We start from the raw sequence: 24,651 nt of genomic DNA on the forward strand, positions 1-24,651 counted from the left end.
ATTTCATGGTACCTATCGGATAGTCCGAATATCTTTCCAATCTCCTCCAAGGCCATATCCTTCTCCCTGCCTTTGAATTCCGGGTTCAGTTTGTTGAAAAGGTAGGGGTATTCTTTAATTGCATTGAGAAGGTGCCCGATCGAGTACTCTGGGACCTTGCTGATTGGTGAAATGGTTTGCGACTAGTAGTCGCGCGACTGAAAATTCGAGCAGTGCCCGATCGGCCCGCGGCAGTCGCTTTTCGACCGATGCGACCATTTGCGACTGTCGCTTTTCGACCAAAACGGTCGCGCGACCGCTGCAAGTCGCAAGTGTGAACGGGCCTTAACGGCCTAACCGCAGCCGGCGCGGAGGCGCGACGCGGCAACAGCCCCCCTCCTCACTCCCCTCTCCCGGAGAGATATACTGCCAGCGGTCCCCGCTTGGGAAAGGAGAGTGAACATACACAACACAAACAGACGATGCGGCGGCGCGGCCGCCGGCGGCGTGCGACGGGTGCGCGCTCCTGTGCGAGGGTCCGGTTTCTCATGGGTATCGGGTTGCTGGTGCTTCCAGGGTGCACGCGCGTGCTATCATGAGTAATATGAGTAGGAACACGCGAGCGCATGGCCCTTGAAAGCCACTTGGCTGCTGCTGCTGTCGGAAACAAAGTAGAAAGGGCGCCGCGGTTGCGCCAATTGTTGGCACTCCGGTCTTGCTAGCGTTGCTGCAAAGCGTCAGCTGATTGCAAGGCACCGACCGCTAGATGTGATAAGGTGGTTATGGAGCGCAGATCGTGGGCCGTGCTGTCTGTATTTCTGCGACAAATACCACTGTTAACCCTTTATTTTCTATGTGGGCCAATTTAAAACGTTGACCAGAAAATATTCATTTAGGAACTACACACGCGCAACCACATAGAAAAAAAAGATAGTAAACAGCGCGGTATTAAGCGCAAAACTAGAGGCACTGTCCACAATCTGCGCTCCATAAGCGCCTTATCATCGCTAGCACCTCGCAATCAGCTGCCGTTTTGCAGCAGAGTGGGTTTCGAGGCTATTTGTCATGCGCTCGCGTGTTTCTGCTCATATTGCTCATTATAGTACGTACACAGGCCCGGCCCAACGTTAAAATGACGTAGAGTCTGGCATAAACTAAGCATGTGTTTTCAAGCACTACTTACGAAAAACAAATTTCGTTCTGCACTTGCCGGTCAGTGTCTCAGCGGCACCAATGCGCGCCTTTACATAATAATTTTCACCCCCCACCCTTCCCTCACTCGTACTGTCCAGCTGCACGCCCCTGAGCGCTGCGTACGGTGCGGGCTGCACCCTCCTAGCGACGGCACTGTTGGATGGCTTTGACCTGGCCGGTTTGGAGCATGATTGTCCTGCGAGGTCCGCCAACCTCCCACCCACCCAACTGTACAAAACGGAAAATACCCCAGACGGCCATGGATCGCGTCCCACGGTCGTCCGACGGACAGCCGGAGGCGGACATTCGGACGTTTCCCGGAACTTGCTTGCAGGGCCCGTTATTGGTGTAAAAACTTGCCAATAACATTCGTGTAAAGCTCAGCAAGCATGCGCCATGGAAATTTCAGTCACATACTAGTGCTCAATGCCTTTGTCGTGAGAGTAAAGCAGACAATAGAATATGCAACAGGTTCAAGTTTCCTGTTGTCTGCTTTACTTTCACACACAAAGCACTGAACAGCAGTGTGCAATTAAAACTTCCATCAAAGAGGCACATATGCTAGCTGAGCTTTACACAAACGCACCATTCCTGAAAACATGCGAAGTGCATAGGCATACCAGCATGTGAGGTTGTAAAAAAAGCATTTTTTTGGCTTTATTGCAAAAACTGCATGCATAAATAGTCTACACTAAAAAAATATCGATGTTAAGGAATGGCATGGTAAAATGCAGGCCAACTGGAGTATTAAGAATCTACTTGAATCATTTTTTTTAATTATCCTTGGCCGTGACAGCTCTTCCCTTGGGGAGGTGGTAGAGGTAAAGGTATTTATTGAAACCTAATATTTCGGAATTAGCGAGGAGATGATCGAGTTCTCTGTGGGCGGCCTCCGCAGGCCGGGATTCCAGGAGCAGTTACTATCCTGTGCATTTGCTCGATCAGCTGTTGCTGGTCTTTCAGGCCTAAGATGGAAAGAGCAGGTTGGGCTCCTCCTGCAATAGAAGGGAAAATGAAATTCAAGTTATCTGTGCTGAACTTTGATTACACATCTCCAAGGGCAACTGCCAGTTTCTCAGTTGCTTTTTCCAGATGGCACTGTACGCATGCATCTCCATTCAGAACTATCACATACTATATAGAAAGGTCATATAACTGCAGCAAAACCCATGCAGAATAACAAAAGATACAAACGTAGTTTGACCAGAACCTGGCATTCAGTATTTTAATGTTTTTATGTCGTCTCTTTGAACATGCCACTCTGACCAAACATGGCATGTTATGCTTGCTGCTATGCACCCTCAGCAATGCCCAAGACATGGAGTGCACATGCAGAGAAACTAAGCATAAAGGATGCTGTATATGAACATAAAGCACAGCCAGAGCATTGCAGTATTACACAGGTACGCATTGGCGGCAGAAACCTGCATTTTCAGCGGTTTAACAAGCAGATTTCTAAAGTCATTGTTCCTGCTCTGAAAAGAAGTGATCAATAATAACATCATTTAAAATTGTTACCTTTTTGTTCTGTAAACTGCACATTTCGCTGGTTTCCATGTACCCTCTACCGAAGACATTCCCTGGGCGTGTCAGGGGTATATCGACATCAACATCTAGGCTACAAGCATCTAGAAAGCGTCTCCTTAGAGCAGCTGCGACGAAGTAACTTATCTGATAACATGCAAGCTGCTGCAGCAGAATAAAGATAGACATTTGACATGTGGCTAAAGCCCAATGTGGAAGCATAGCCCGCCGCAGTGATTGCGCAGTGTTCATGCTTCTACAAGAGTTAAAAGTAAAGTTATTTGTTTACCCACAGCGCTATATGTGACATTACAATAGCAAGGCTTATAGTTACACAAAACACAAAAAGCTGACAACCACAAGCTCCTGATGTATTACTGGCAGCATGCAGCATGGATGTTAGTTACTGAAATATGGTTGCATAATTCTGGCAACCAGCTGTGCATGTATGTCATGGATTTCTCAACTATACACAACAAATTACAAAAAAATAATGGTCTTTATAAATGCAGCCAGCTGTTCACAAGAAACACTAGCTTTTTTATGGGGAAGGTAGTGGGCGCCAAAGAAACTGCCCATGTGAAGGCGCCTAATTTGCCCCTGTGTAATATCGGGGACAAAAGTGTGTGGACTACACAAACTGCAATCAAAGCACATAACTTTCACATCGACCAGAAAACTCGCACCATACTTGTCGATGTGAAAGTTGAACATTGTTCTTTCATGTGTGCAAGAGAAATAAGGTCACAATTCGTCTACATCGCGATTCTAGTCCAAAATCTCCAGACATACTGTCCAGAGACTTTCGCCCCCGCAGTATAAGCCACCACCTGGGTAAGAGATTAGTAAAAGAAGTGTATAAAAGACATTAGTGCTGTTGGACAGCCATAGCTATAAAAATGGTATTGACATTGGAGTACTGCCTTAAGGAGGGGCCTAGGGCATTACAAAAGCAAGAGTTAGTGCCCGCTGGTCCTCATTTGAACGAACAAAAAGAGGGGGGGGGGAAGAAATCTACCTCAACTACATGTTTTGAGTGACACCAAGCCGCAGTTAGCATTAAAGATATCACACAGTTTTGAGGAAGATTTGGGAGCGCTTTGCTGCTTTCTTACAGGATTGGACAAAAGAGCTCACGATGTTCAGAAAGCCATGTTATATAGAAATAAAAATAGTGAATTTACTGCATCTGGCCACAAGAACTTGCACACGGAGAGGAAGATGAACTGAAAACTTTATACATGAATGTACGTATTTACAACAGGTGAAACAATGACCATGATCTATGCCGAAGAGGAAAGAGATCAAAATCTAGCTCAGAACGAGTTCTCCAGGCCGCGAGGCCATTTCATTAACTTCGGGACCCCGCCCACATTTCTCATCCCCAATGACAACAAACTCACACATGACTGGCTAACAAACATTTTGGCATGTCTTTCCACTTTCATAAGGTTCTTCACCCTCTCCCTAATACAAGCAATGCAAAAGGGACAACAAATTTGTTTCACAACAAACGGAATTTAGAGAATGGACCTCGAAATGATTGGCTCACTAGGTCACATGCCAAACTCTCTCCCCTAGGAAATAAAAAAAGAAAAAGATTAGAACCCATCAAAACGGTGTCCCACGTGCGCAACCATTGCCCAAAGCTTGCACCCTTGGCAGCTCCTTTTACAGGGCAATTATTGCAATTATTGGCGTCCGAGTCAGCACCATTGCGGACCACATCAGAAGAGCTAACCCACATCCCCCCGCTCCGCATCATACCGTCACTGTTACACACTTGCCCTTTTTCAATGCCTCCATCTCCCGCCATTGTTGACATCCAGGGTTGGAATCCTCAACGAGACCCCACTCAGCGCGCCTGCACTGAATAATTGTCACTTTTATGGGCTCCTCAACAAGGAAGAGGGCCTTACACCCTTCAACCTGACATTGTTTTTTCTTTGAACGATAAGCAGTTCTTCCAAAAGAGGTGCTCGTTTCAAAGCTGTGCTGCCTCCGGGTGATGGGTCCAGTCAGCATACTAAGGACCCCTTAGTACGCTTAGTACTAAGGACCCCTTAGTTGTATACTGTTCGTAAAGCTCCTTAAAAAAAATGAGCCCCCTACATGACACAGCAATGAGAACAAACTGCCTGTCCCCGCGTCTTCGAGTGCGACAGCAAAGTCCTCGGAAGAGGGGACTTCTTTCCCTCTCTGCCTACGTTTCCATTAAGCACTGTAGCTGCTGTAGCTGCCTCTCTGTGCGCGTCTCTCCGCCTCCTGTCCGAGGGCAGGTGGGAGACGGCCGCAGCTGGGCATTGAACAGGTGACCCAAAAAGAGCAGACTAATAATGGTGCCTAGCATACCCACCGATCCCTTACAGAAATCATTAAAGAAATGAAAGCAACACATCAGATAACGCTACAATGTTTCTAAGTGCAAAGTCGACAACTCCAAGTCATATAAATATATGTACATCTCCGCACATTAACTAGACAGAAACAGTGCAGAGTAAACTAATAATTCAGTGTCTAGCAACACTATAAAAAGGGGATAAAGGCCACGGGGGGCTACGATTATTAGTACCGTTTTGCCTTTAAACTACAATAACATACTTGTTGCAAGCTTAAAATCAAAGATTCACACCTGTCCCATCCACAGCAATGGAACACACATCTGACTCAAGTCTGCAGAGAAAGAGCAAGCTAGACTATTACAGACGCACGGTTGGTTGTTTTTCTGGCATTTCTGAGGGTAAAGAATCTGACTTGTCAGTAGCATGTATATGAATAAGAATCCTATGACAGTAAATGCATCAGATTTTCTGGAGTGGCTTTTCTTTGCTGACCACATATGAGGCGAGCTATAATTTATCCAACTTGGCCTAGGTTTATTCTATGAATAACAAAGCTATAGCAGGTACACAGTCGTCCACTCAGGCTGAACATGCGAGTGCGTGGCGTGCACTTCCTCTAGTCCCTCTACCACCACTGGGGTCCCAAACTAGAGACCCCTTGTTTTTGTCAGGACAGGCCCCCTCAGGGTCAGCTAGTGAATAACCTCCTGTATTTGTATCTGATGGAAATGTTTGCACCACCACCCACAATACGCAGCTGCGCATCATAGCAGATGTGAAGCAACAGCTCCTGGTCCTTCTACGCATAAGCCACTTTGCCTTGATGCATGCCTGCGCACCATAGTAAAGAGGCAGATGACATGACGCAGCAGCTCATGGTACCTTTACACATGAGCCGGATTGGGCCATCCATTGTACTTCGATACGCACCATAGCAAGTATACAGACTACGCCACACAGCAGCTCCTGGTCCCTCTATGCATAAACCATTTTGCCTCAATACGCACCTGCGTACCTGAGCGAAGAGGGAGACGTGAAGCTGCAGCTCCTGGGCCCTCCATGCACAAGCCACTTAGCATCAATGCACGACTGTGCACTGTAGTAAAGAGGCGAAGGACGTTAAGCAGCCGCTCCTGGTCCCTCTACACATCAGCCATTTTGCCTCGATGCGCATCTGCACACCGTAACAAACAGCCAGATGTGACAAAGAAGCTCCTGGTTTCTCTACACATAAACCACTCTGCCTCAATGCACGTCTGCACACCGGAGCAAAGAGGCAGATGACGTGAAGCTGGAGCGGCTGGTCCCTCTACGCACAAGCCACTTAGCCTTGATGCATGGCTGTGACGGATGCATTGCTATTTTGCAAACTGCATGCCACACATTCCCATTCAAGCTAAGAGTAGACGACGGTGTAAACGTAAAATACTGGTTATTTACTTCAATGGACAATGACAAAAAGTAACATGGTGGACAATGTAAAAAGAATTTGCTGCATAAAGTTTGTTGAAACCAGTTCTACATCCTACATGTAAACAAGCTAAAACCTTAATGTCGAATGCCCCGCAGGGGGCACCTGTTAAAGCAGGTGTTTGTGTGTTTTGTGCGACACCACGGACCCCGAGCACCCACGCTTAGCCGTGCGTGGCATCGCCGTGTCTGGGGAAAAGGGGATCCTGGTGGTTGAGCCGATGCCGAGTGTTTGGACCTTTAAGGCCCCTCGGCAGAGGCAACACACCACTTTGGCCCACGCTTCCCACAGACGGCACCTCCGGGCTGACCCACCCGGGGGAAATCGGCAGTCGCCTTTTCCTGTCCTCCCCCTTATCTTTCACTTTCCTATCTCTTTTCTTGGCACTGTCCTGTCTCCTCCTCCTCTCTTGTTTTTTCTTTTTTCCTGGCGGCGAGGGTTAACCTTGTGTGGAGTAGCTACCCTGAGTTACCCATATTCGGTTATAGTAGAGGTGTACAGCTGGCGTCGGCAGGGCTTGTTGCAAGTTTCCTGTCTCGCCCCCTTGTTGGGCTCCGTGGTGGGTGGCTGGCACAACTACCGAGAAAGCAAACCCTTTCATGGACTCTCTATCTTCAACACATGATCGCCCTCCAAACAAAAGAGGGCGGACCGATGTAACAGGCCAGTTCGTGCAAAAACAAAAAGAAACCTTTCCGAAATACCACATTGTTCATAGTGAACAGTCAGAAAGCCCAGCTAGAAAAATCTCTCCATTTATGGTATCAAAATGTCTCACAGGAAGCCTAGGCCCCGGTTACAAGGTAACCAAACTAACAAATGGTGACCTCTTGCTTGAAGTCAGGACCAAACATCAGTTCTCTAATCTGAAAAAATATTGTGGCAATTGGGGACATCCCCATCTCCATCACACCCCACCGATCTCTCAATACTGTCCGAGGTGTTATATCAGAAAGTGACTTTTTGTCCCTGACTGAGGAAGAAATGGCAGAAGGACTTGCTGACTAAAATGTCATAGGTGTCTACAGAATCAAGATCCGAAAGGATGACAAGGAAATCCCCACCAAACATCTTGTTTTGACTTTCAACAGCAGCACGCTCCCAGAATCAATTGAAGTGGGATACATAAAAGTAAATGTCAGGCCATATATACCAAATCCAAGAAGATGTTTCAAATGTCAGAGGTATGGTCATGGATCACAGAGCTGCCGCGGCCGTACCACATGTGCCAAATGTGCATCAAACGAACATAATTCAGACAACAGTGCTGCAGCACCGCACTGTGCAAACTGTGACGGGGAGCACCCCGCTTACTCAAGAGCTTGTCCAACTTGGAAAGATGAAAAGTAAATCATTACCATCAAAACAACTGAGAACATAACTTACAAAGAAGCACGAACCAAATACTTCCAGACAAAACGCACAGCATTCCAGTTCACGGCAAAGCCAAATCTCGCCGAAGTGGTGCGACGGGGCGAGGCACCACACCGGCCTTCAACACCTGCCCAGGCCACACAAAGTGAGCTTGAGGTAGGGCCTTCTGCGCCTCTGGTGGAAGTGGTTAGTACCACTCCACCCCAAAAACAGGCCACCCGTTCCTCAGGGGCGGTGGCCCACAAGACCTCTGCCCTTGAGGCGGGGTCTAAAAACAATGAACACGCGCCTCCGGCACAACTGTCCGCCTCCTCTGAAGAGGTGATGGACACATCCAGCCAAGATGGCCATGTGCCTTCGTCGTCACACAGACGGCGAAGCTCCTTGGAACGATCCAAGAAAGACAGGGCCCGCATCACGGGCCCTGAAAAATAACTCTACTTCTAAACTCACAAAAGAATAAGATGGTGTTCCTAGTGCAATGGAACTGCAGGGGACTTTTAACCAACATAAACGACATAAAAGATATCCTAACCACACTCTCACCTGTTGCGCTTTGCTTGCAAGAAACAAATCTAGGTCCCAAGCACACAAAAATACTAACGAAATATCAAGTCTTCCGCCGAGACCGACAACAAGCCAGCAGACTTTCCGGTGGAGTGGCCATTATAGTGCAAAATGGTATTGCAGCCCGAGAACACCAATTAAACACCACATTAGAAGCTGTGGCAGCCACATTACTTAGATATAAAACCATTACTGTGTGTTGCGTGTATATTCAACCTCACCTAAATATAACTCTCCATGATTTAGAACATCTTTTTAGCCAGCTTCCAGAGCCATACGTGGTAGTAGGCGATTTTAATGGGCACTCACCCCTGTGGGGAAGTGAGAAAACTGACGCGCGAGGCCAAGTTATAGAGAACCTTATTCTTTGCAGTAACACATGTTTGTTAAACTCCGGAAAACCTACTTTCTGTTCTCCAAACACAGGAAAGATGAGCGTTTTAGATTTGTCCTTTTGCTCGCCCTCTATTTTTAACGATTTTAAATGGAATGTTTTAAATAATCCATATGGGAGTGATCACCTACCTGCACTAATCAGTTTATCATCTTCATCTTCAACATCTGTCATACCGACCAAACCACGACGTTGGAAACTCCATTTAGCAGACTGGGATTTTTTTAGAACAGAAGCAGACTTGGAAAAAAAATTTTCAGAGGAGCATAGCGTAGATAAAATTAATAAACTCATCACAGATTGCATTATAAATGCCGCGCGCCTTGCCATTCCACAAACCTCAGCAATGGTACAACAAAACAGCAAAATCTGGTGGACACGGGAATGTAGGGAGGCAAAAAAACAACAAAATAAAGCCTGGGGTAAGTTTCGAAGATACCCAACATATGAAAATTTGACAGCTTATAAAAAAGTTAAAGCTAAAGCTCGTTATATTCGTCGCAACGCCGAAAAACAATCATGGCAGAAATTCGTGACATCTATAAACAGCTCAACACCATCTAAAAGAATGTGGGAACAAGTCCACAAACTAAATGGCAGCTTCTCCTCATATACAATTCCGATTCTCACAGCACCTGGTATGCAAACGAGCATCGAAGAGCAGGCAAATATATTAGGGGAACATTTTCATAAGGTTTCAAATTCTACACACTACACAGAAACATTCCTAAAATATAAGAGCACAGCTGAAAAACAAAAGCTTCCAACAAGTGGCAGCACGAACAAACCATACAATAGTTTAATTACACTGCAAGAATTAAAGAAAGTCCTAGCTAGAGGTAAACAAACTGCACCAGGTCCTGATCAAATTCATTACGAGATGCTTGCTCATCTATCCGAAGCCTCTGTAGAGGCACTTCTGAAATTTTTTAACAAAATTTGGGTTCTAGGGAAATTGCCGGAAGCTTGGAAAAGGGCCATTATTGTACCATTCTTAAAACCAGGAAAACTGCCAACTTCTCCTAACAGTTATAGACCTATTGCTCTCACCAGTTGTCTAGCGAAATCTTTTGAAACTATTTTAAATACTAGATTAACCTTTGTTTTAGAATCTCAGGAACTTATTGATATTCATCAGTGCGGTTTTAAGAAAGGGTGCTCAACAACTGACCACATAGTACGCCTTGAAAACACTGTCCGAGAGGCTTTTATACATAAACAGCATTGCCTCGCAGTTTTCTTTGATCTAGAGAAAGCCCATGATACAACTTGGAGGTACGGGATCCTACGGGATTTAGCAGATCTAGGCATCCAAGGCCGAATGCTAAATGTTTTAAATAACTTTCTCTCACACCGTTTTTTCCAAGTCCGTCTCGGCGCCACCCTGTCTAGAAGCTTTGTTCAGGAAAACGGGGTGCCACAAGGGTGCATTCTAAGCACAACCCTGTTCGTTGTAAAAATGAATTCCATTTGCAGAGAAATCCCAAATTCTGTTATGTTTTCGCTCTATGTAGATGACCTTCAGATAGCCTGCACATCCTCAAACATACAAACATGTGAGAGGCAAATACAAATAACAATTAATAAACTAGCGAAATGGGCCGACAAAAATGGATTTCAGTTTTCTCCTCAGAAGACGGTGGCAGTTATGTTTTCGCTCAAGCGAGGCATTCAGAACAGCCCTGTCCTCCACTTAAATAAAAAAGAATTACCGGTGAAAACTGAACACAAATTTCTAGGCATTACGTTCGACAAAAAACTTACGTTTCTACCACACATAAATATACTGAAAAAGAAAGCTTCCAAATCTCTTAACATACTAAAAGTTCTTTCGCGGAAACGTTGGGGATCCGACAGGGCATGTCTTCTACATATATACCGCTCTGTTACACGCTCACGCTTAGACTATGGGAGCATAGTATATGGTTCAGCTAGACCTTCATACCTTAAAAAATTAGACCCGGTACATAACTTAGGCCTTCGCCTTGCGTGCGGAGCGTACAGAACATCCCCAATAAATAGTCTTTATGTGGAAACGAACGAGCCTTCACTGAAAGACAGACGAAATGCACTCACATGCGCTTACGTTCTCAAAATAAGGACACGAAAAAAACACATCTGTTACCCGGTGTCACAACTTGCCCCTCCCGAACAATATTCACAAATAAGCCTCAGACAACAAGACCATTGATTATGCGATTTGAAGACATTTGCCGTGAGCTCCATATTCTGGACACCTTGCCTGATGTCGCTCAAGAAAATAGGCCCCTGGCCCCATGGTACAACTTTCCAACAGTCTGTCACCTCACTCTTACACAGTTCAAAAAGAGCGAAACTCCTACAGAACATATATTACAAGAATATCACGCACTAAAAGAGAAATATAGCAAATGCACAGAGTTTTACACGGATGGATCAAAAACTGCCTCCTATGTGGGCTGCGCTGTAGTGGATCGGAACTCCGAAAAAATTATTCGACTTCCTCAATGTGCATCAATATTTGCAGCCGAGTGTTATGCTGTCCTGGTAGCTGTAGCAAAAATTGTGTACGAGGGCATCGAGAACAGTGTTATTTATACAGATTCACTGAGTGTGCTCACAGCTCTAAACTCCAGAAATGCAGTCATGCCATTACTCGGTAACATAATACACGATGTAATAAAGATCTCAACCCAAGGACATAACATAATATTCTGTTGGGTTCCAAGCCACATGGGCATTGAAGGAAATGAGAGAGCAGACGTGTGTGCTGCTCAAGCAGGCAGGAAAGAAATAGAGAAAGTAAACATACCTTATAAGGATTGCATAAAGTTAATTAAACGAAAACAAAAGGATATATGGCAGTCTATATGGAATAACCAAGAAAGTAATAAATTGCACCTCGTAAAGCCCAAAATAGAAGAATGGGAAACAAGCACTCATCAAGAACGCTTCATGGAGGTTACAGTATGCCGTCTGCGTATCGGGCACACACATCTCACACATAACTTTTTACTAATGAAACAAGATAAGCCTACGTGTGGAGAATGCGGAGAAGTGCTCACCGTCAACCACATCCTGATTACATGCCCAAAACTAGAGACACTACGGAGAAAGCATTTCACTATTTTTTATGATCGTGCCATCCCTTTCCATCCCAAATTACTTTTAGGAGAAAGAGCAATAATAAACTTAACATGTGTTCTTAGTTTTTTAAAAGAAGCAGACGTTCTGAATAAACTGTAAACTTTAACGAACCTTTTTCCCCTTTTTAAATAAGCACAGATTTTAACCTTGCTCTTGGCGCATGATAGCCTGAGTTGCTTATGCGCCAAAAAACCCCAATACAATACAATACAATACAGTTATGTATTTGTTATATGCTGATCACCTGCTAATAAAGTGCAAATCCTCCAGGTTATTAGCATGGTAGGCTCAAATTGCAATAATTGTTTTAAATGTTCTTCACAAAAAGTGTAGCTCTTCTTTTCTCAATCACGAGGGCTTCAGATTGACCCCACTCTGTCCCTAAACTAAGCCAAACTACCAGTGAACCAGAACACAAATTCTTAGACTGACATTTGATTAGAGGCTCATACTTTTGCCATCAAAATGACTTAGAAAAGAAAACTTTCTGAGCCCTAAATATCCTTAAAGCGCTCTCACGAAAACGCTGTGGCTCTAACAAGGCGTGCCTTCTGCAGATTTATCACCCTCTTTTAGAATACAGGAGCATAGTGTACGACCTGTCAGTGTGGCCATCATACTTAAAACAACTGAACCCAGTACACAAATTGTGCCCGGCCTCGCAAATCGTGCATACATAACGTCACCTATCAAATGTCTAATGCTGAAACAAATGAACTGTTCCTTGCAGATAGTAGAACCTTGCTTACATGTGAATACATACTGAAAATAAGATGTCTTTCAATAGCAACTGTCAGACCATCGTTACCACCATCCAGGATGCTATTCAACATTAAACCCTGAGCTGTCAAACCTCTCCCACTGTGGTTTGAAGTAAAATGCAGACACTGAGACTTACTGGAGGCCATTGCCAATGTTGCCCAGAAACCAAACCGCTGACAACATGGTAGTTTCCACGCTAGTGCAACCACACACAGACTTAAAAAACCAGTTCTACGAGAACACTTATTATAGAGTTATAACAAGATGACAAATTCAAGAAATGCACATCACTTATAGGGACCGGACAGCTGAACGGGTGGCGCCGCCTCTCGGTGCATCGCTCAATCGCTGGAATGCGCCAGCCCAAGCCGGCGCATTGCCAGCGCATTGGAGCGTGCTGTTTGTCATTGGTTTCTGTGGAAATTGAAAATCCTAAGGTTTAGATGATGTTGTGCGTGAATATATCCTCAAGAGAGCAGAAAGTTGGGCTTGTTGTGTGAATATGTCCAGTGAAACGAAGTCTGGCCAAACAAGGCTGGCGAAACGTGGTGCGTTGTTGGCTGCACTGGCAGCTACGCAAACTCGTCGGGCGCTTTTAAGTCGATTCATTTCAATGGGTTTCCACTCAAGCATGAGTGGCGGGTGACCTAAGCATAGTTCTTTGAAAGGCAGAGGCACGAATCTACGTATTTGGTTACCGTGTATTAATGGAAAGTGCCGAATTTTTTAAAATTCCGCTTGCTACCGGATGCCTTGTGCCTTCTGTTCTCCAGGCGTGACGGCACGAGAGTCTCGGAGTCGAAGCCGCACTCCTTCATTTGTAGTCACTTTATTGACAATTGGAAATCGAAGGAACCCAACGGCGTAAGTTACAACGCTAGAATTTCCCCTACCTGTGTACAAGAAAACCCCAGCACGGAAAAAGAAAAGGCAGCTCCACCATCGTAGTTCGGGCTGCGTTACGATCTTCAGTGATGGGCAGAGACAATGTTTGTGCAGCTAGTTTCGCTGACATAGTTATAGATAATTTACTTTTTTCTCTTAACAGAAAGAGCAGATAGGAGACAAACAATTCCTATTACCATGATCTTGTCATTTTTGCTCTCTTCGTTTGTCAACCGATGTAAATGTGCTGAGAGCTCTGCGTTGATACTCTTAGAATTTGTTAACATTTGTTTGTGGCATGTCCGTCTCGCCTAATAAAATAACTTATTTGAGAGCTCATTCAACGCCGCATGGTCACAAAATCTGCTATCGGCTTTATATAAAAGTTGAACAAGACAAAAATACAGTTTGTGGAAACGAGCATAAACGTAGCATTTTTTTTTTATTTCGAAGGCCGTGTAGCAATTTTTTTTTCGCATTCACGTTGCACCTGACACGGGTTTACGTATTTTCTCAGCAGCGCCCATTTCCTGGCCCGCCTAAATACATGTGTTTCTCATTGGCGCTTTAGTGAACGAGAAATTTCCTGATTGTGGCGTAGTAAGACAAGACCGTTTTACCTCTCTCACAAATTGCTTCTATGGCCAATGTAAACAAATTTAGCGGCAGTCCGGCAAGCTGCAGTGACAAAGTTGTAAAAGGAATGGCTTTCACTTATCCGGCATCTTTTACTTGCAAATAGAAAACTACTTACATGGTCGTGTCCCCTCACACTCATCAGGTATCGAGGTCGGGTATGGGCCCCGCAAGTTCGTGGTACGCTGAGAAAGTAGAACACCTTAGCGAACGAACCATCAGAGGGATTCATTTAACAATAGAACGCTCTCTTAGTTGTCGGTGGCTTATCTTACAACACATCACACTGTGTGTGTGTGTGTGTGTGTGTGTGTGTGTGTGTGTGTGTGTGTGTGTGTGTGTGTGTGTGTGTGTGTGTGTGTGTGTTTCGATTGTATTTAACAGTTTGACAGTATTGCTCAAGGCAGCTGCGGTCAATCGTATCGAACTTCCGGGGCTGAGAGAACGCCTAAATAAACAAAAGCCAAATACTACCAAGATCTCTATCATAGCAGGCGTCCGAAAAAATAGGGCCGCTGATAGCAGGAAATTTACTTTTTTTCTTTTCACAACTTCCGCAGCATGTCGAGAGAGAGGTATTTATAGTATAATATTTTCTAAGTAAATTAATGTAGCAGCTCCGACGTGTTCAACAAATAAGAGCATTGTCGTAAATGTAAAAATGATGCTGAGGTGAATTACTCATTTGGCTTATTTTAAGATTAAGTTTGATAGTCTCAAGGCCATGTTCAGTGAGCTATTGTAGTGTAAATATGCAGGAAGTCCTGGAAGTATATGTGTGTTTGCTATTCCAACCATAAATAGGATCCTACTTTTGCCTTGCTTGTTTAGTGTTCTCCTTTCCAGCTCTCGTTGAAAGGTTTAAACTGGAATGTCATTTGCTATTATTCTGCTCTGAATCGTTTGAGCCGGGCTATTGCCAAAAAAGACAGGTGCAGCATCTTTTTCATTTTACATGAACATTGACCATTACAACTACCACTAATACGGTGCCACAGCTACACGGCTCGGCGGTATTTGATCTTCAGGCGGGTTTCGACTAGACCTAATATAAGATATGAAGGCGCAGTACAGGCGCGCGCGGCATTTCCGAGCATATAACAGAAATATCATGCGCAGGGGACCACTGGGGGAAAACAGTGCAGTTGCCTCAGTCCTCTTCAATTTTTACTGCCGATTGTCGTGCCATCTCAGTAGCCGCCGAAATACCAGAAAAAAAAAAACATTAAACGAGTGTTATCTATTTAGCCTCTCTAAGTGTTGTAACAGCACTGAACGCAAAATATGCATTGGAATATACTGGTCGTAAATTGCGCCTAATAAAATCACGTCTCATCCCGCGCTTTTCTTCAGCCTTTGTAATTGTCTTCGTAATGTTCTATAACATTCCTTGAAACTGTGAACCATTATTGAAAATTGGGCACTCCAGAGGCATCTAAATCTGATATGAAGAAGTGTCATCTGGTTTTAAAATCATTCTTGATGTTGGACGAAGCAGAAGAGCCAACGGCGCATGGCTTTAACTGCTCGGCATATTAAGTTGTGTTAAACGCGGCGGAGAAGAAAATTGCGCAGTTTGCAAAATCTATTGTTGCCAGCATTAGCAAACTTTTGCTTCGGATGGTACAATGTTGCTAAAGATGGTGGACTAAAGAATTTATTACACAGTTATCATGTCTTAAAGCAGATAAGTGCTGCACTTTCAAAAAACAAATTATGGCACACTCTTGTCTACCGTACAGTTGAAATGGAGCGTTGCCGGCGAGGCGCCAAATGCACGCGGTTCTCAGCGATTCTATCCCATTTGTGCGCGTAGCAGCCTTCTCCTCGTTCTAATGACTGTCTGCCAGAAATGTTTTAGACTTGAGAGCTAAGACTTTTTGAGGCCGTGATTGTAATTCGAATGTTGCTGTTTTTTTTTTCGCACACACTGTAGCTGAAGATTGTATCCGGGCCAGCAACGTGCGAGAGCAACAAGAAGTTCTGAACAAGCTGCTCGAAAACATTGGTCCTAGCACCTTTCCATTGAAGGGCGCTTACTTCGCTATTCGCGACCAGAAGGAACCACCAAATAGTACACTGTACCGCTTCAACCTCACGAACGGTTCAATGTTTAATGTTCATAAAAAGCTCAAGCCTACAGTAAGTGAGGTACCGCAAACATTTTTATTTCTTTGACGATTATTCGAACCTTGTGTTGGGCGCATGATAGATACAGCCATTTATGCACCATAAAACCCCACACAACTAACACCTTTGATTGTATGTGTAATAACCGGCATCCTGCAGTGAGACCTGGAGGATAAGATTGAAGCCAGAAGGGCTAACATGAAAGCTTGTAAGCGTTGTTTGGAACACCCTAGAGCAGTGCAAAGTGGCTAAAAAAAGAATTATGGAAATATTTGTTGACAAAGTATTCCAAAAGTTAGGAGTAAGAGCGTGCTGTGTTGTTGAGTGTAGCCTTTGAGGAGAAAATGCTTTTTGATCAAATGTATTCACGATCAAATGTCTTCAGTCATGAACTCTCGTTTTATGAATGTCACTTACTTGAAAATAAAGCAAACATCTTTAAAGGCCTTCTGGGTAGGCATGAAGTAGGCCAAGCACCCCAATAAAATATTTCGAACGAATTTCAAATATAGTGGAACAATATGGCACTGAAATAACCGTGTAGACTATTTTGTAGATTTTCCAGATGTGTCCATATCTGTGGAAGTGCAATGAGTCACGCCTTCCGAGGTGACAGAACAATCATGAGCCTGATGCATGGGAGTAAGCACCTTGAATGAGGAACGCTTACTTGTAACCTGTTTTAATTAGTATTTCACTTCGTACTTGAAGAAGCAGTACGGGTTTCCTACAAGCTGTGCTCTACATCAAATGCGAAATGCATTTGTCTATTTTATTCTGTAGAAACAGTGAACCTGATCTCCGCGGTGCCATTTCAAATATGTGCATTGCTGGAATTTACGATCTACGAAATGTACATTTTTGAGGGTAAATAATTTCAAAATGAATTGTCCTTCCAGGGCTCAGTCAGCTTCCATGTTAACATCCTTCAATTTCTATATATAATGTTGGCCGTTGATATCAAAAGTAAATAAGATGGCTGAGTAATTTTAGATAAATCATCGCATCATAGCTCAGCTCATAGGCGTACATAATGCCCGCTTCGCTGTACTGTAGTGTCACTGACAGGATGTAAAATAACGAGATGTAGTCAGTAAAGGAAAACACCTGAGATATGCAGCCGTGACTTTTTTGCAGCATTGTTAAGTCGAAGTCGAACAGTTTTTGCGGCTGCTGACTGTCTGGTGTGACTTCAATCTCGTCGGCATGAGTGTGAAGTACCACGGGGCTCTTTATTACGGTTCGAAGATCGTACAGAAGTTCACCGTCCTTGCAAGAATACAGCCACACACGTATGGGAAAAATCCCGCGATACTGACGGTGATGCTGCGAGAAAAGTCTGGTTGCAAGCCGACACGCTGTAAGTCCCACAGATTTGATGCCGTTCACTGTTTCATTTGCAAATGTATGAGAGCGCCACAGATCCTGCATTGGAAAAATCCTGAACTGATGTTGGTAGCGGCATGAGGCGAGTTGTTTTATTTTTAATAGTATTTATGTGTTATTATTGTGCTAGAAATGGTTCTTATCGTTATATTATAATGGTTTTGTTTATTGCTCTATAGTTTCTCCAACATCCTTATGCTAGACAAGAAAAATTATGAACACGTTCGCAGGAATTCGGTGTGGAGTAGTGGTTAGGCACTCGGCTGTATCCGGAAGGATGGTGTGGGCAGGATTATTTTTCTTACTGTAAGTTCATGCTTTGGCGACACACTCTTATGACGCAACTGATGAGGAAAGAAACGCTCTCACAATAAAATTGTGTATATAAATTGAGTTGTAAATCAAGAATTCACTAATACCGAGCATGCAGTAATATTAAGGTGGTGCTCGGAAAAGACCATCTTGAAAGACGTACTTTATTTCATTATTTTTCGATGAGTATTTCATTATCGGTTTAAAAGCACCTTAAATGGTTTTGTAAAGTACCTGCGGAGCAGTGGCGTCTATGGGGATCCGTATGGAAAAGGCGAGAGGGTGGATAAAATAAGCTTGCACTATTAGCGCAAATGGATATTTTAGATAGGCATCAGGTGTAAGAGACAAAAAATGGCACTTTCAATTTAATTATATATACTGGTTACTTAAGGTGATGCCGGTAATTATAGCTGGGGGTCACAACTCAGGCAAGAATACGTTATCTGCTCATCTGTTGATTTTGTAGTACTTTTGGTGGAGTTACGTCTTTCTTCACCTGTGTACGCGTCGATTGTTAGGGTGCCCCTTCTGCTTACTTAAAAGAACAGAGTTAACCTATTCCACCCGAAGAAAATGTCTCATTCTTCTTTCGTTTCCAGGTGAGCTTGCGTTCAGCAAAGAATCAGTTTTTATCACCGCATTCGAACTGGAAACAATGACATCACCCAGCTTCTTTGACTTCAAGTCGACATCTGGGCCGAAGTTTGATAAATTTGAGAAAGATCGTGACTTGGCGCAGAGGGTATGGACAGATTTTAAAGTACGTATGTACACCATCGTTTTGCCCATTGTCGTCCAAACCATCAAGAATATCTACAACAAAGAATTACCAGAACGAGTGAATAATTTAGGTCCAGTTGTCAAAAAAACGTTCCGTAAGCCGAGACGTGATGTGCGACATAAACAACGGTTCTAATAAAACAATAACATCAAACACATAACGCGCAAATGTTTAGTACTAATAAAAATAAAATTTTCACAAATAATAAAGTTTGACCTTTATGTAGACGTGCATATTTATAAAATCATGTAAATCTCGCTATAAAATCATCGCGAAACAACTCGACTTTTCTCGCCGAAATCTTTAAATTAAAACTTGGAACCATTCAGCCATATTGCAGACGTCAGCATACCTTGACTATGTTCCACAAAATCAATTTTATTTTCGAACGTGCGTTAACAAATAGTTTACCCAGGCTCAAATTTTTCTTCACTACATTAAAAAAGGAATGCTCTATTTTAATGTCAAGGTAGAAAAGTGCACTTGACAACTAAATAAACTTTGATCTCTTAATGACAGTTGAGCATTGCACTAGGAAATCCTGACAACCTGTATTTACAGCACTACAACCTCGAGCGGACATGAAAATTGCTACTTCGACAAAATACGTTAAAATCACCATCATAATAGTTTATTTAAAGTTAAATGCCTGTGATCGTTCAGTGCCTAAGAAAGGGAAGAGAAGCTGATCATTCTGTGCACTTGTCTAAACTTTAGCTCTGCTTGAGAACTGAGGGTTCCCCTCTACCCTTGTCCTGAGAGAATACTTTGTAGCCATCTTCTCTCTCTCTCTCATTCTACCTTACAACATATGTACTTCAAGTAAAAACACGTAATTGAAGGCGCTATAAATATAACGTCAAAAATGTCGCTATACAGAGCGGGGCTTCCCTCTGCGAAATGGTGTGAATGGCGCGAAGGGGAAGCTTGCCACTTGCTTTTTTGTTACGCACTCCATCCTACAGTATCAGCCAGTGTTCCATCTCATGTCCACTGCGAGAAGCAATGCGCCATGTGCTGATGAACAAGTGAACGAACAGTCAAGGCTGAAGCCGCATGAAGCACACCTTGGCGGCCCACACAGCTAGCAGGCTATGAAGTAAAGGCGACTTTGCACAGACGTGCGGCAATGGTACCACTAATAGCCGCAAAAAGGCCTTAAACCATTAACAATGTCACTTACCTACTCAAGCATTAGACGGGGAACCTTCCTTCTGTTTCCCGTGGCCACGACACTTTTGACAGCTCCCGGTGCCACCCCGTAGCCCTCCCGCCAAATCGCAAGCGCTAATTTTTTTTTTTTTTTTTTGGGGGGGGGGGGGGGGGGGGGGGGAGTTGTGTGCTGGTCATGTTGCATGGCCGGGACGAGATACGAATGCGTGTTCTTCAAGCGGACAGGTAACAACAGGCGCCGGCGTTTCGCCGCCACCGGGCATACCGCCGGCGGCGACAGCACTCCCTCACCCTGCAGCTCTCAATTTTTTCCTTCCCCCACAGGAGAGCTCGCGCGACGGACAAACACAGGAAAGCGACGGTTTTCTTCGACTACAGCAGCAATGGCGTAGCTTTTGCGTTGTGCAGCGCATAAAAACACGGAACTTCTTACAGTGCGGGCAGACAGGAGCCGATTCAGACTTTCTACACAAAAATCAGTAGCGGTCCTTTTTTCACCGAGTGAGGCATACAGAATGATTCCACCCTCTTCCGCAATGGCATCGCACTGCCAGTAAAACATGAACACAAATATTTAGTTATTACTTACGATAGAATACTTTCGTTTCTTCCTCATATAAGCAGCCTAAAAAGAAAGCCACCAAATTCTTGTACATATTGGAAATGCTTTCTCGAAAACATTGGGGATCCGATAGGTCCTGATGCCGCTTTACCGTTCCGTTACACGCTCGCGCCTTGACTATGACTGCATAGTGCACGAATCTGCGAGACCCTCCTATCTCAAACGATTGGACCCAGTACTTTATTCAGGTCTGCGGCTTTCAACCGGTGCGTAAAGCACATCACCGATAATTTGTCTTTATTTGAAAACAAAGGAACCGCCCCTTGAAGGCAGAAGAACAATGCACACATGCTCTTACATACTAAAGATCCGTTCGCTGCCAATTAAACACATCTCTGTTATCCTGTAGCTACAAAATGCCCATACATTACACTCTTTATCAACTAAACCCCAAGCTATCATACCTCTCCTCCTCCGTTAAGAAGTGAAAGGCAAAGAAATAAACATACTGGATGCATTTCCGGGGATAGCCCGAATACCTAACACTTTTCCACCATTCTACAGCTTCAAGTCTGTATGTGAGTTTTCATTGACGCAGTTCCACAAAAAACAAACACCACGTGAACATATATAAAACGATTTCCTAGCCCTGGAAGAATAATACAAGATTTAGAAAACATTTTATACTTAGGATTCAAAAACACACTGCGTTGGTAACGCCGTAGTAAATTAAATAGGGGAAAACAGCAAGGTTGCCTCAGTGTGCATCAATCTTCACAGCTGAATGCTATGCACTTTCCTTAGCCGCAGAACAAATAGCAAATAACAACATTAAAACAGCATAATCTACACAGACTCCCTCAGCGCAATAACAGCACTACGGTCCAGAAATGCAACTTAATCGTTAATAGGCGACATATACATCGGGTAGTGATAACTGAAACACGGAGAGTTTGAGATAACGTTTTGGTGGGTGCCTAGCGATGTGGCCATTAGAGTAATCAAGAACCTGATAAATGTATATCAGCTGCTTGCAAGGCTAAAACACAACACGTGAAGGTACCACATGCCGAAGCGGTGTATGCGTTCAGCGCTTCCGACTTTAACTCTTTGTTTTTTGTTTTCAAACACTTCTGTTGACACAGCATCCTTGAGGCTATTCGAAGTTTCTGTGCTGTCTTCTTTGACCCCGAAGATAATCAAGTTGTTACACCGTGAGCGATACTCTCGGTCATCAACCTTCCTACAGAGTGATATAATTTGCTCTTGTATCTCCAGAATTGAACTTTTACATTATTCTGCCCTCTTTATTATTGGCGCAAATGATTTTATTTTTTCTTCAATAGAAACGAGCCTTCGGCTTGACTCCGATGTATGATCCTCTAACTTCTTCTCGATACATTTTAGCTCACTAGACGACACTTTCTGATTTTCAATCATGGTTTCCAGCTGTTCAGACACATTCAAGGGGCCTGGATTGGTCTCTACTTCTCCGCTTAGCAAGAGCACTGCGAGGCAAAATGAGTCGAAAAAACCTGCCACATATTCACTCTGCACCTCTCAGCAAGGGAGCGCAGGCAAACACAACGAGTCACTCATAAAATTAAGGCATTGCTTATTACTGCCCTGCACTAAAAAGAGAAGATGGTTTAGATTCGCCTGCATCTTGCAGCTGCTCCCTTGCTCATTGGAGAAGAACGCTTGGTGGGCGTGTGTCGAGGCGACCAACGATGATGATGCCCCTCTGGCATGACCGTGACGCGCACAGAAAAGTTCCAATCAGTTCACATCAGTGGAATTGAACACTAGGCTCTGACGTTCGATGATGACCAACATAGATAGGCACACACAGTCTGCGGTGGTAGATGCACGGTGGGTCCGGCTCAGCTGCACTTCATCGATAGGGCCGCCGCCCTAACAAATGCCTGCACGAAAAAGAGGAGACAGTTTAGATGCGTCTGCATTTTGCAGCTGCTGATATATATATATATATATATATATATATATATATATATATATATATATATATATATATATATATATATATATAGTCGCCTGTTAAACTTTGGCGCTATATAAATCCGTCAAAGGTTCTGCACTATGCTGAGACCGAGAAGAACGCCCATAAACGTGGCAAATATTTTAATTTATATTTTTCATCTGTTTACATACGTGATAATGGTGTACTGCCTCCTTTTAATGCTGAAACTGAAAGGCCTCCTATTACTGACTTACAAATTGATGAGCAAGGTGTTCTAAATCTGCTATTACATATTACCATCAAGAAAAGCCAAGGTCCAGATCTTATCCCTAACGAGTTTTTATATAGGTACGCTAAATGGGTATCTAAACACTTGACCAAAGTATTTCAGTCCTCTGTTACTAGCGGATGCTTCCCAACTGACTGGAAGCGAGCAAAAGGTATACCAGTCCATAAAAGCGGAACGAATTCCGTTAGCAATTATCGCCCGATCTCGCTCACTAGTACAGTTTCGAAGTTGCTTGAACATATATCTAAACACCTGCTCAACAACCTCGACCAGCATGATATCCTGTATTATCGCCAGCATGGCTTCCGAAAGGGACAGTCCACAACTACCCAACTGTTGGAAATAGTTCATGACCTCGCAGAAACCATAAATTCACGTGGTCAAACAGACATTATATACCTTGACTTTGCAAAAGCATTTGATAAAGTTTCACACCAAACATTGTTATATAAGGTTAATGTGGTCTTTAAAAATCAAACACTCACACAATGGTTCTCCGCGTATATATCCTCTCGTGAACAGAATGTATTTGTTAGAGGTTGTGAATCTAGCATTCTTCCTGTTGCTGCTGGTGTGCCGCAGGGTATACGTTTTAGGCCCACTCCTCTTTCTCATCTTCATTAATGATTTGCAAAATAGCATTGATGTTCCAATAAGATTTTTTGCTGATGCTGCGTGATGTACAGTAGCGTAAATACGATTGATGATCAGATTAAATTAAATTTGAACCTGCAAAAATAGTCAAATGGTGTAACGACTGGCAGATGGAGTTAAACTTAAAAAAAGTCAGTGTTAATGTCAGTAACTAGAAAAAAGAATGTTCTTAATTTCAATTATCAAATAAATGGTTACATGCTAAAAAGAGTTGATCAGTATAAATACCTAGGCCTAACTTTTACATCAGACCTACGATGGAATACCCACATTGAAAATGTCATTTCCAAAGCTTTTAAAACACTATGGTTGGTTACATGCTAAAAAGAGTTGATCAGTATAAATACCTAGGCCTAACTTTTACATCAGACCTACGATGGAATACCCACATTGAAAATGTCATTTCCAAAGCTTTTAAAACACTATGGTACGTGCGACGCACTATGCACAGTGCTACCCAGGATGTAAAGTGCCTGGCTTACTAAAACCTAGTCAGACCAATTATCGAATATGCTAAAGTAGTATGGGATCCTCACACAGCAACTAATTGTCACAAGCTAGATAGGATTCAGTGACTCGCTGCAAGGCTTATCTAAACCAAATGCCGCCGTAACCATTCAACAGACCTCTGCCAACAAGCCCAACTAATAATACTAGAAAGCAGAACCAGGTATGCAAGACAAAAAACTCTTTACCTCATTATCAATAATTATCTAAAAATTAATAAATCAGATTACTTTGAGATCAAAACTAATGAGACATCAAGGCATCATCACAGTAGGTTCATCCCATTGCCGGCTATAAAAAATAATTGCTTCAAGTTTAGTTATTTTCTGCGAACTTGTAAGGACTGGAACTTCCAGGTTCTGCGGTTCGATCTTCATCATTATGCAAATTTGTATGTCATTTAGAAAATTTCATGTATGGCACTAGCACAAGGAGATGAGGTCATATTGCTGTTGTGTAAGATTGCTGTTGTTCCGATTTCCGTGTGATGCATTTTTGTTTTGTTTGTGTGTGTATTCAGAGACGATTCTTGATTGACTATTGATTTTCATCGTGTTCTGTATTTTTCATTATGTATTTTCCACTCCTGTTACAGCCTCTTATGGTGGCTGTCAGTAAT

At 43.4% G+C, this 24,651-nt stretch overlaps 1 protein-coding gene across 1 annotated transcript; it reads left to right on the forward strand.

Annotated features, from left to right (window-relative positions):
* Window positions 1-14,978: 14,978 nt before the first annotated feature.
* Window positions 14,979-19,038, forward strand: LOC146174831 (uncharacterized). The gene is made up of 4 exons (XM_084585464.1): window positions 14,979-14,985; window positions 16,191-16,396; window positions 17,531-17,744; window positions 18,685-19,038. The coding sequence occupies exons 1-4, from the start codon at window positions 14,979-14,981 to the stop codon at window positions 18,999-19,001; spliced, it is 744 nt and encodes a 247-aa protein (XP_084441590.1). The 3' UTR covers window positions 19,002-19,038.
* The last annotated feature ends 5,613 nt before the right edge of the window (window positions 19,039-24,651 follow it).

The sequence above is a fragment of the Amblyomma maculatum genome, chromosome 11 (assembly GCF_055883805.1).
Source record: "Amblyomma maculatum isolate TAMU_Amacu chromosome 11, ASM5588380v1, whole genome shotgun sequence".
NCBI lineage: Eukaryota > Metazoa > Arthropoda > Arachnida > Ixodida > Ixodidae > Amblyomma > Amblyomma maculatum.

Coding starts and splice junctions, on each gene's coding strand:
- LOC146174831 (XM_084585464.1), top strand. Junction 16,397..17,530: donor ATAAAAAGCTCAAGCCTACA/GTAAGTGAGGTA, acceptor CAGCATTGTTAA/GTCGAAGTCGAACAGTTTTT. Junction 17,745..18,684: donor TGGTTGCAAGCCGACACGCT/GTAAGTCCCACA, acceptor TTTCGTTTCCAG/GTGAGCTTGCGTTCAGCAAA.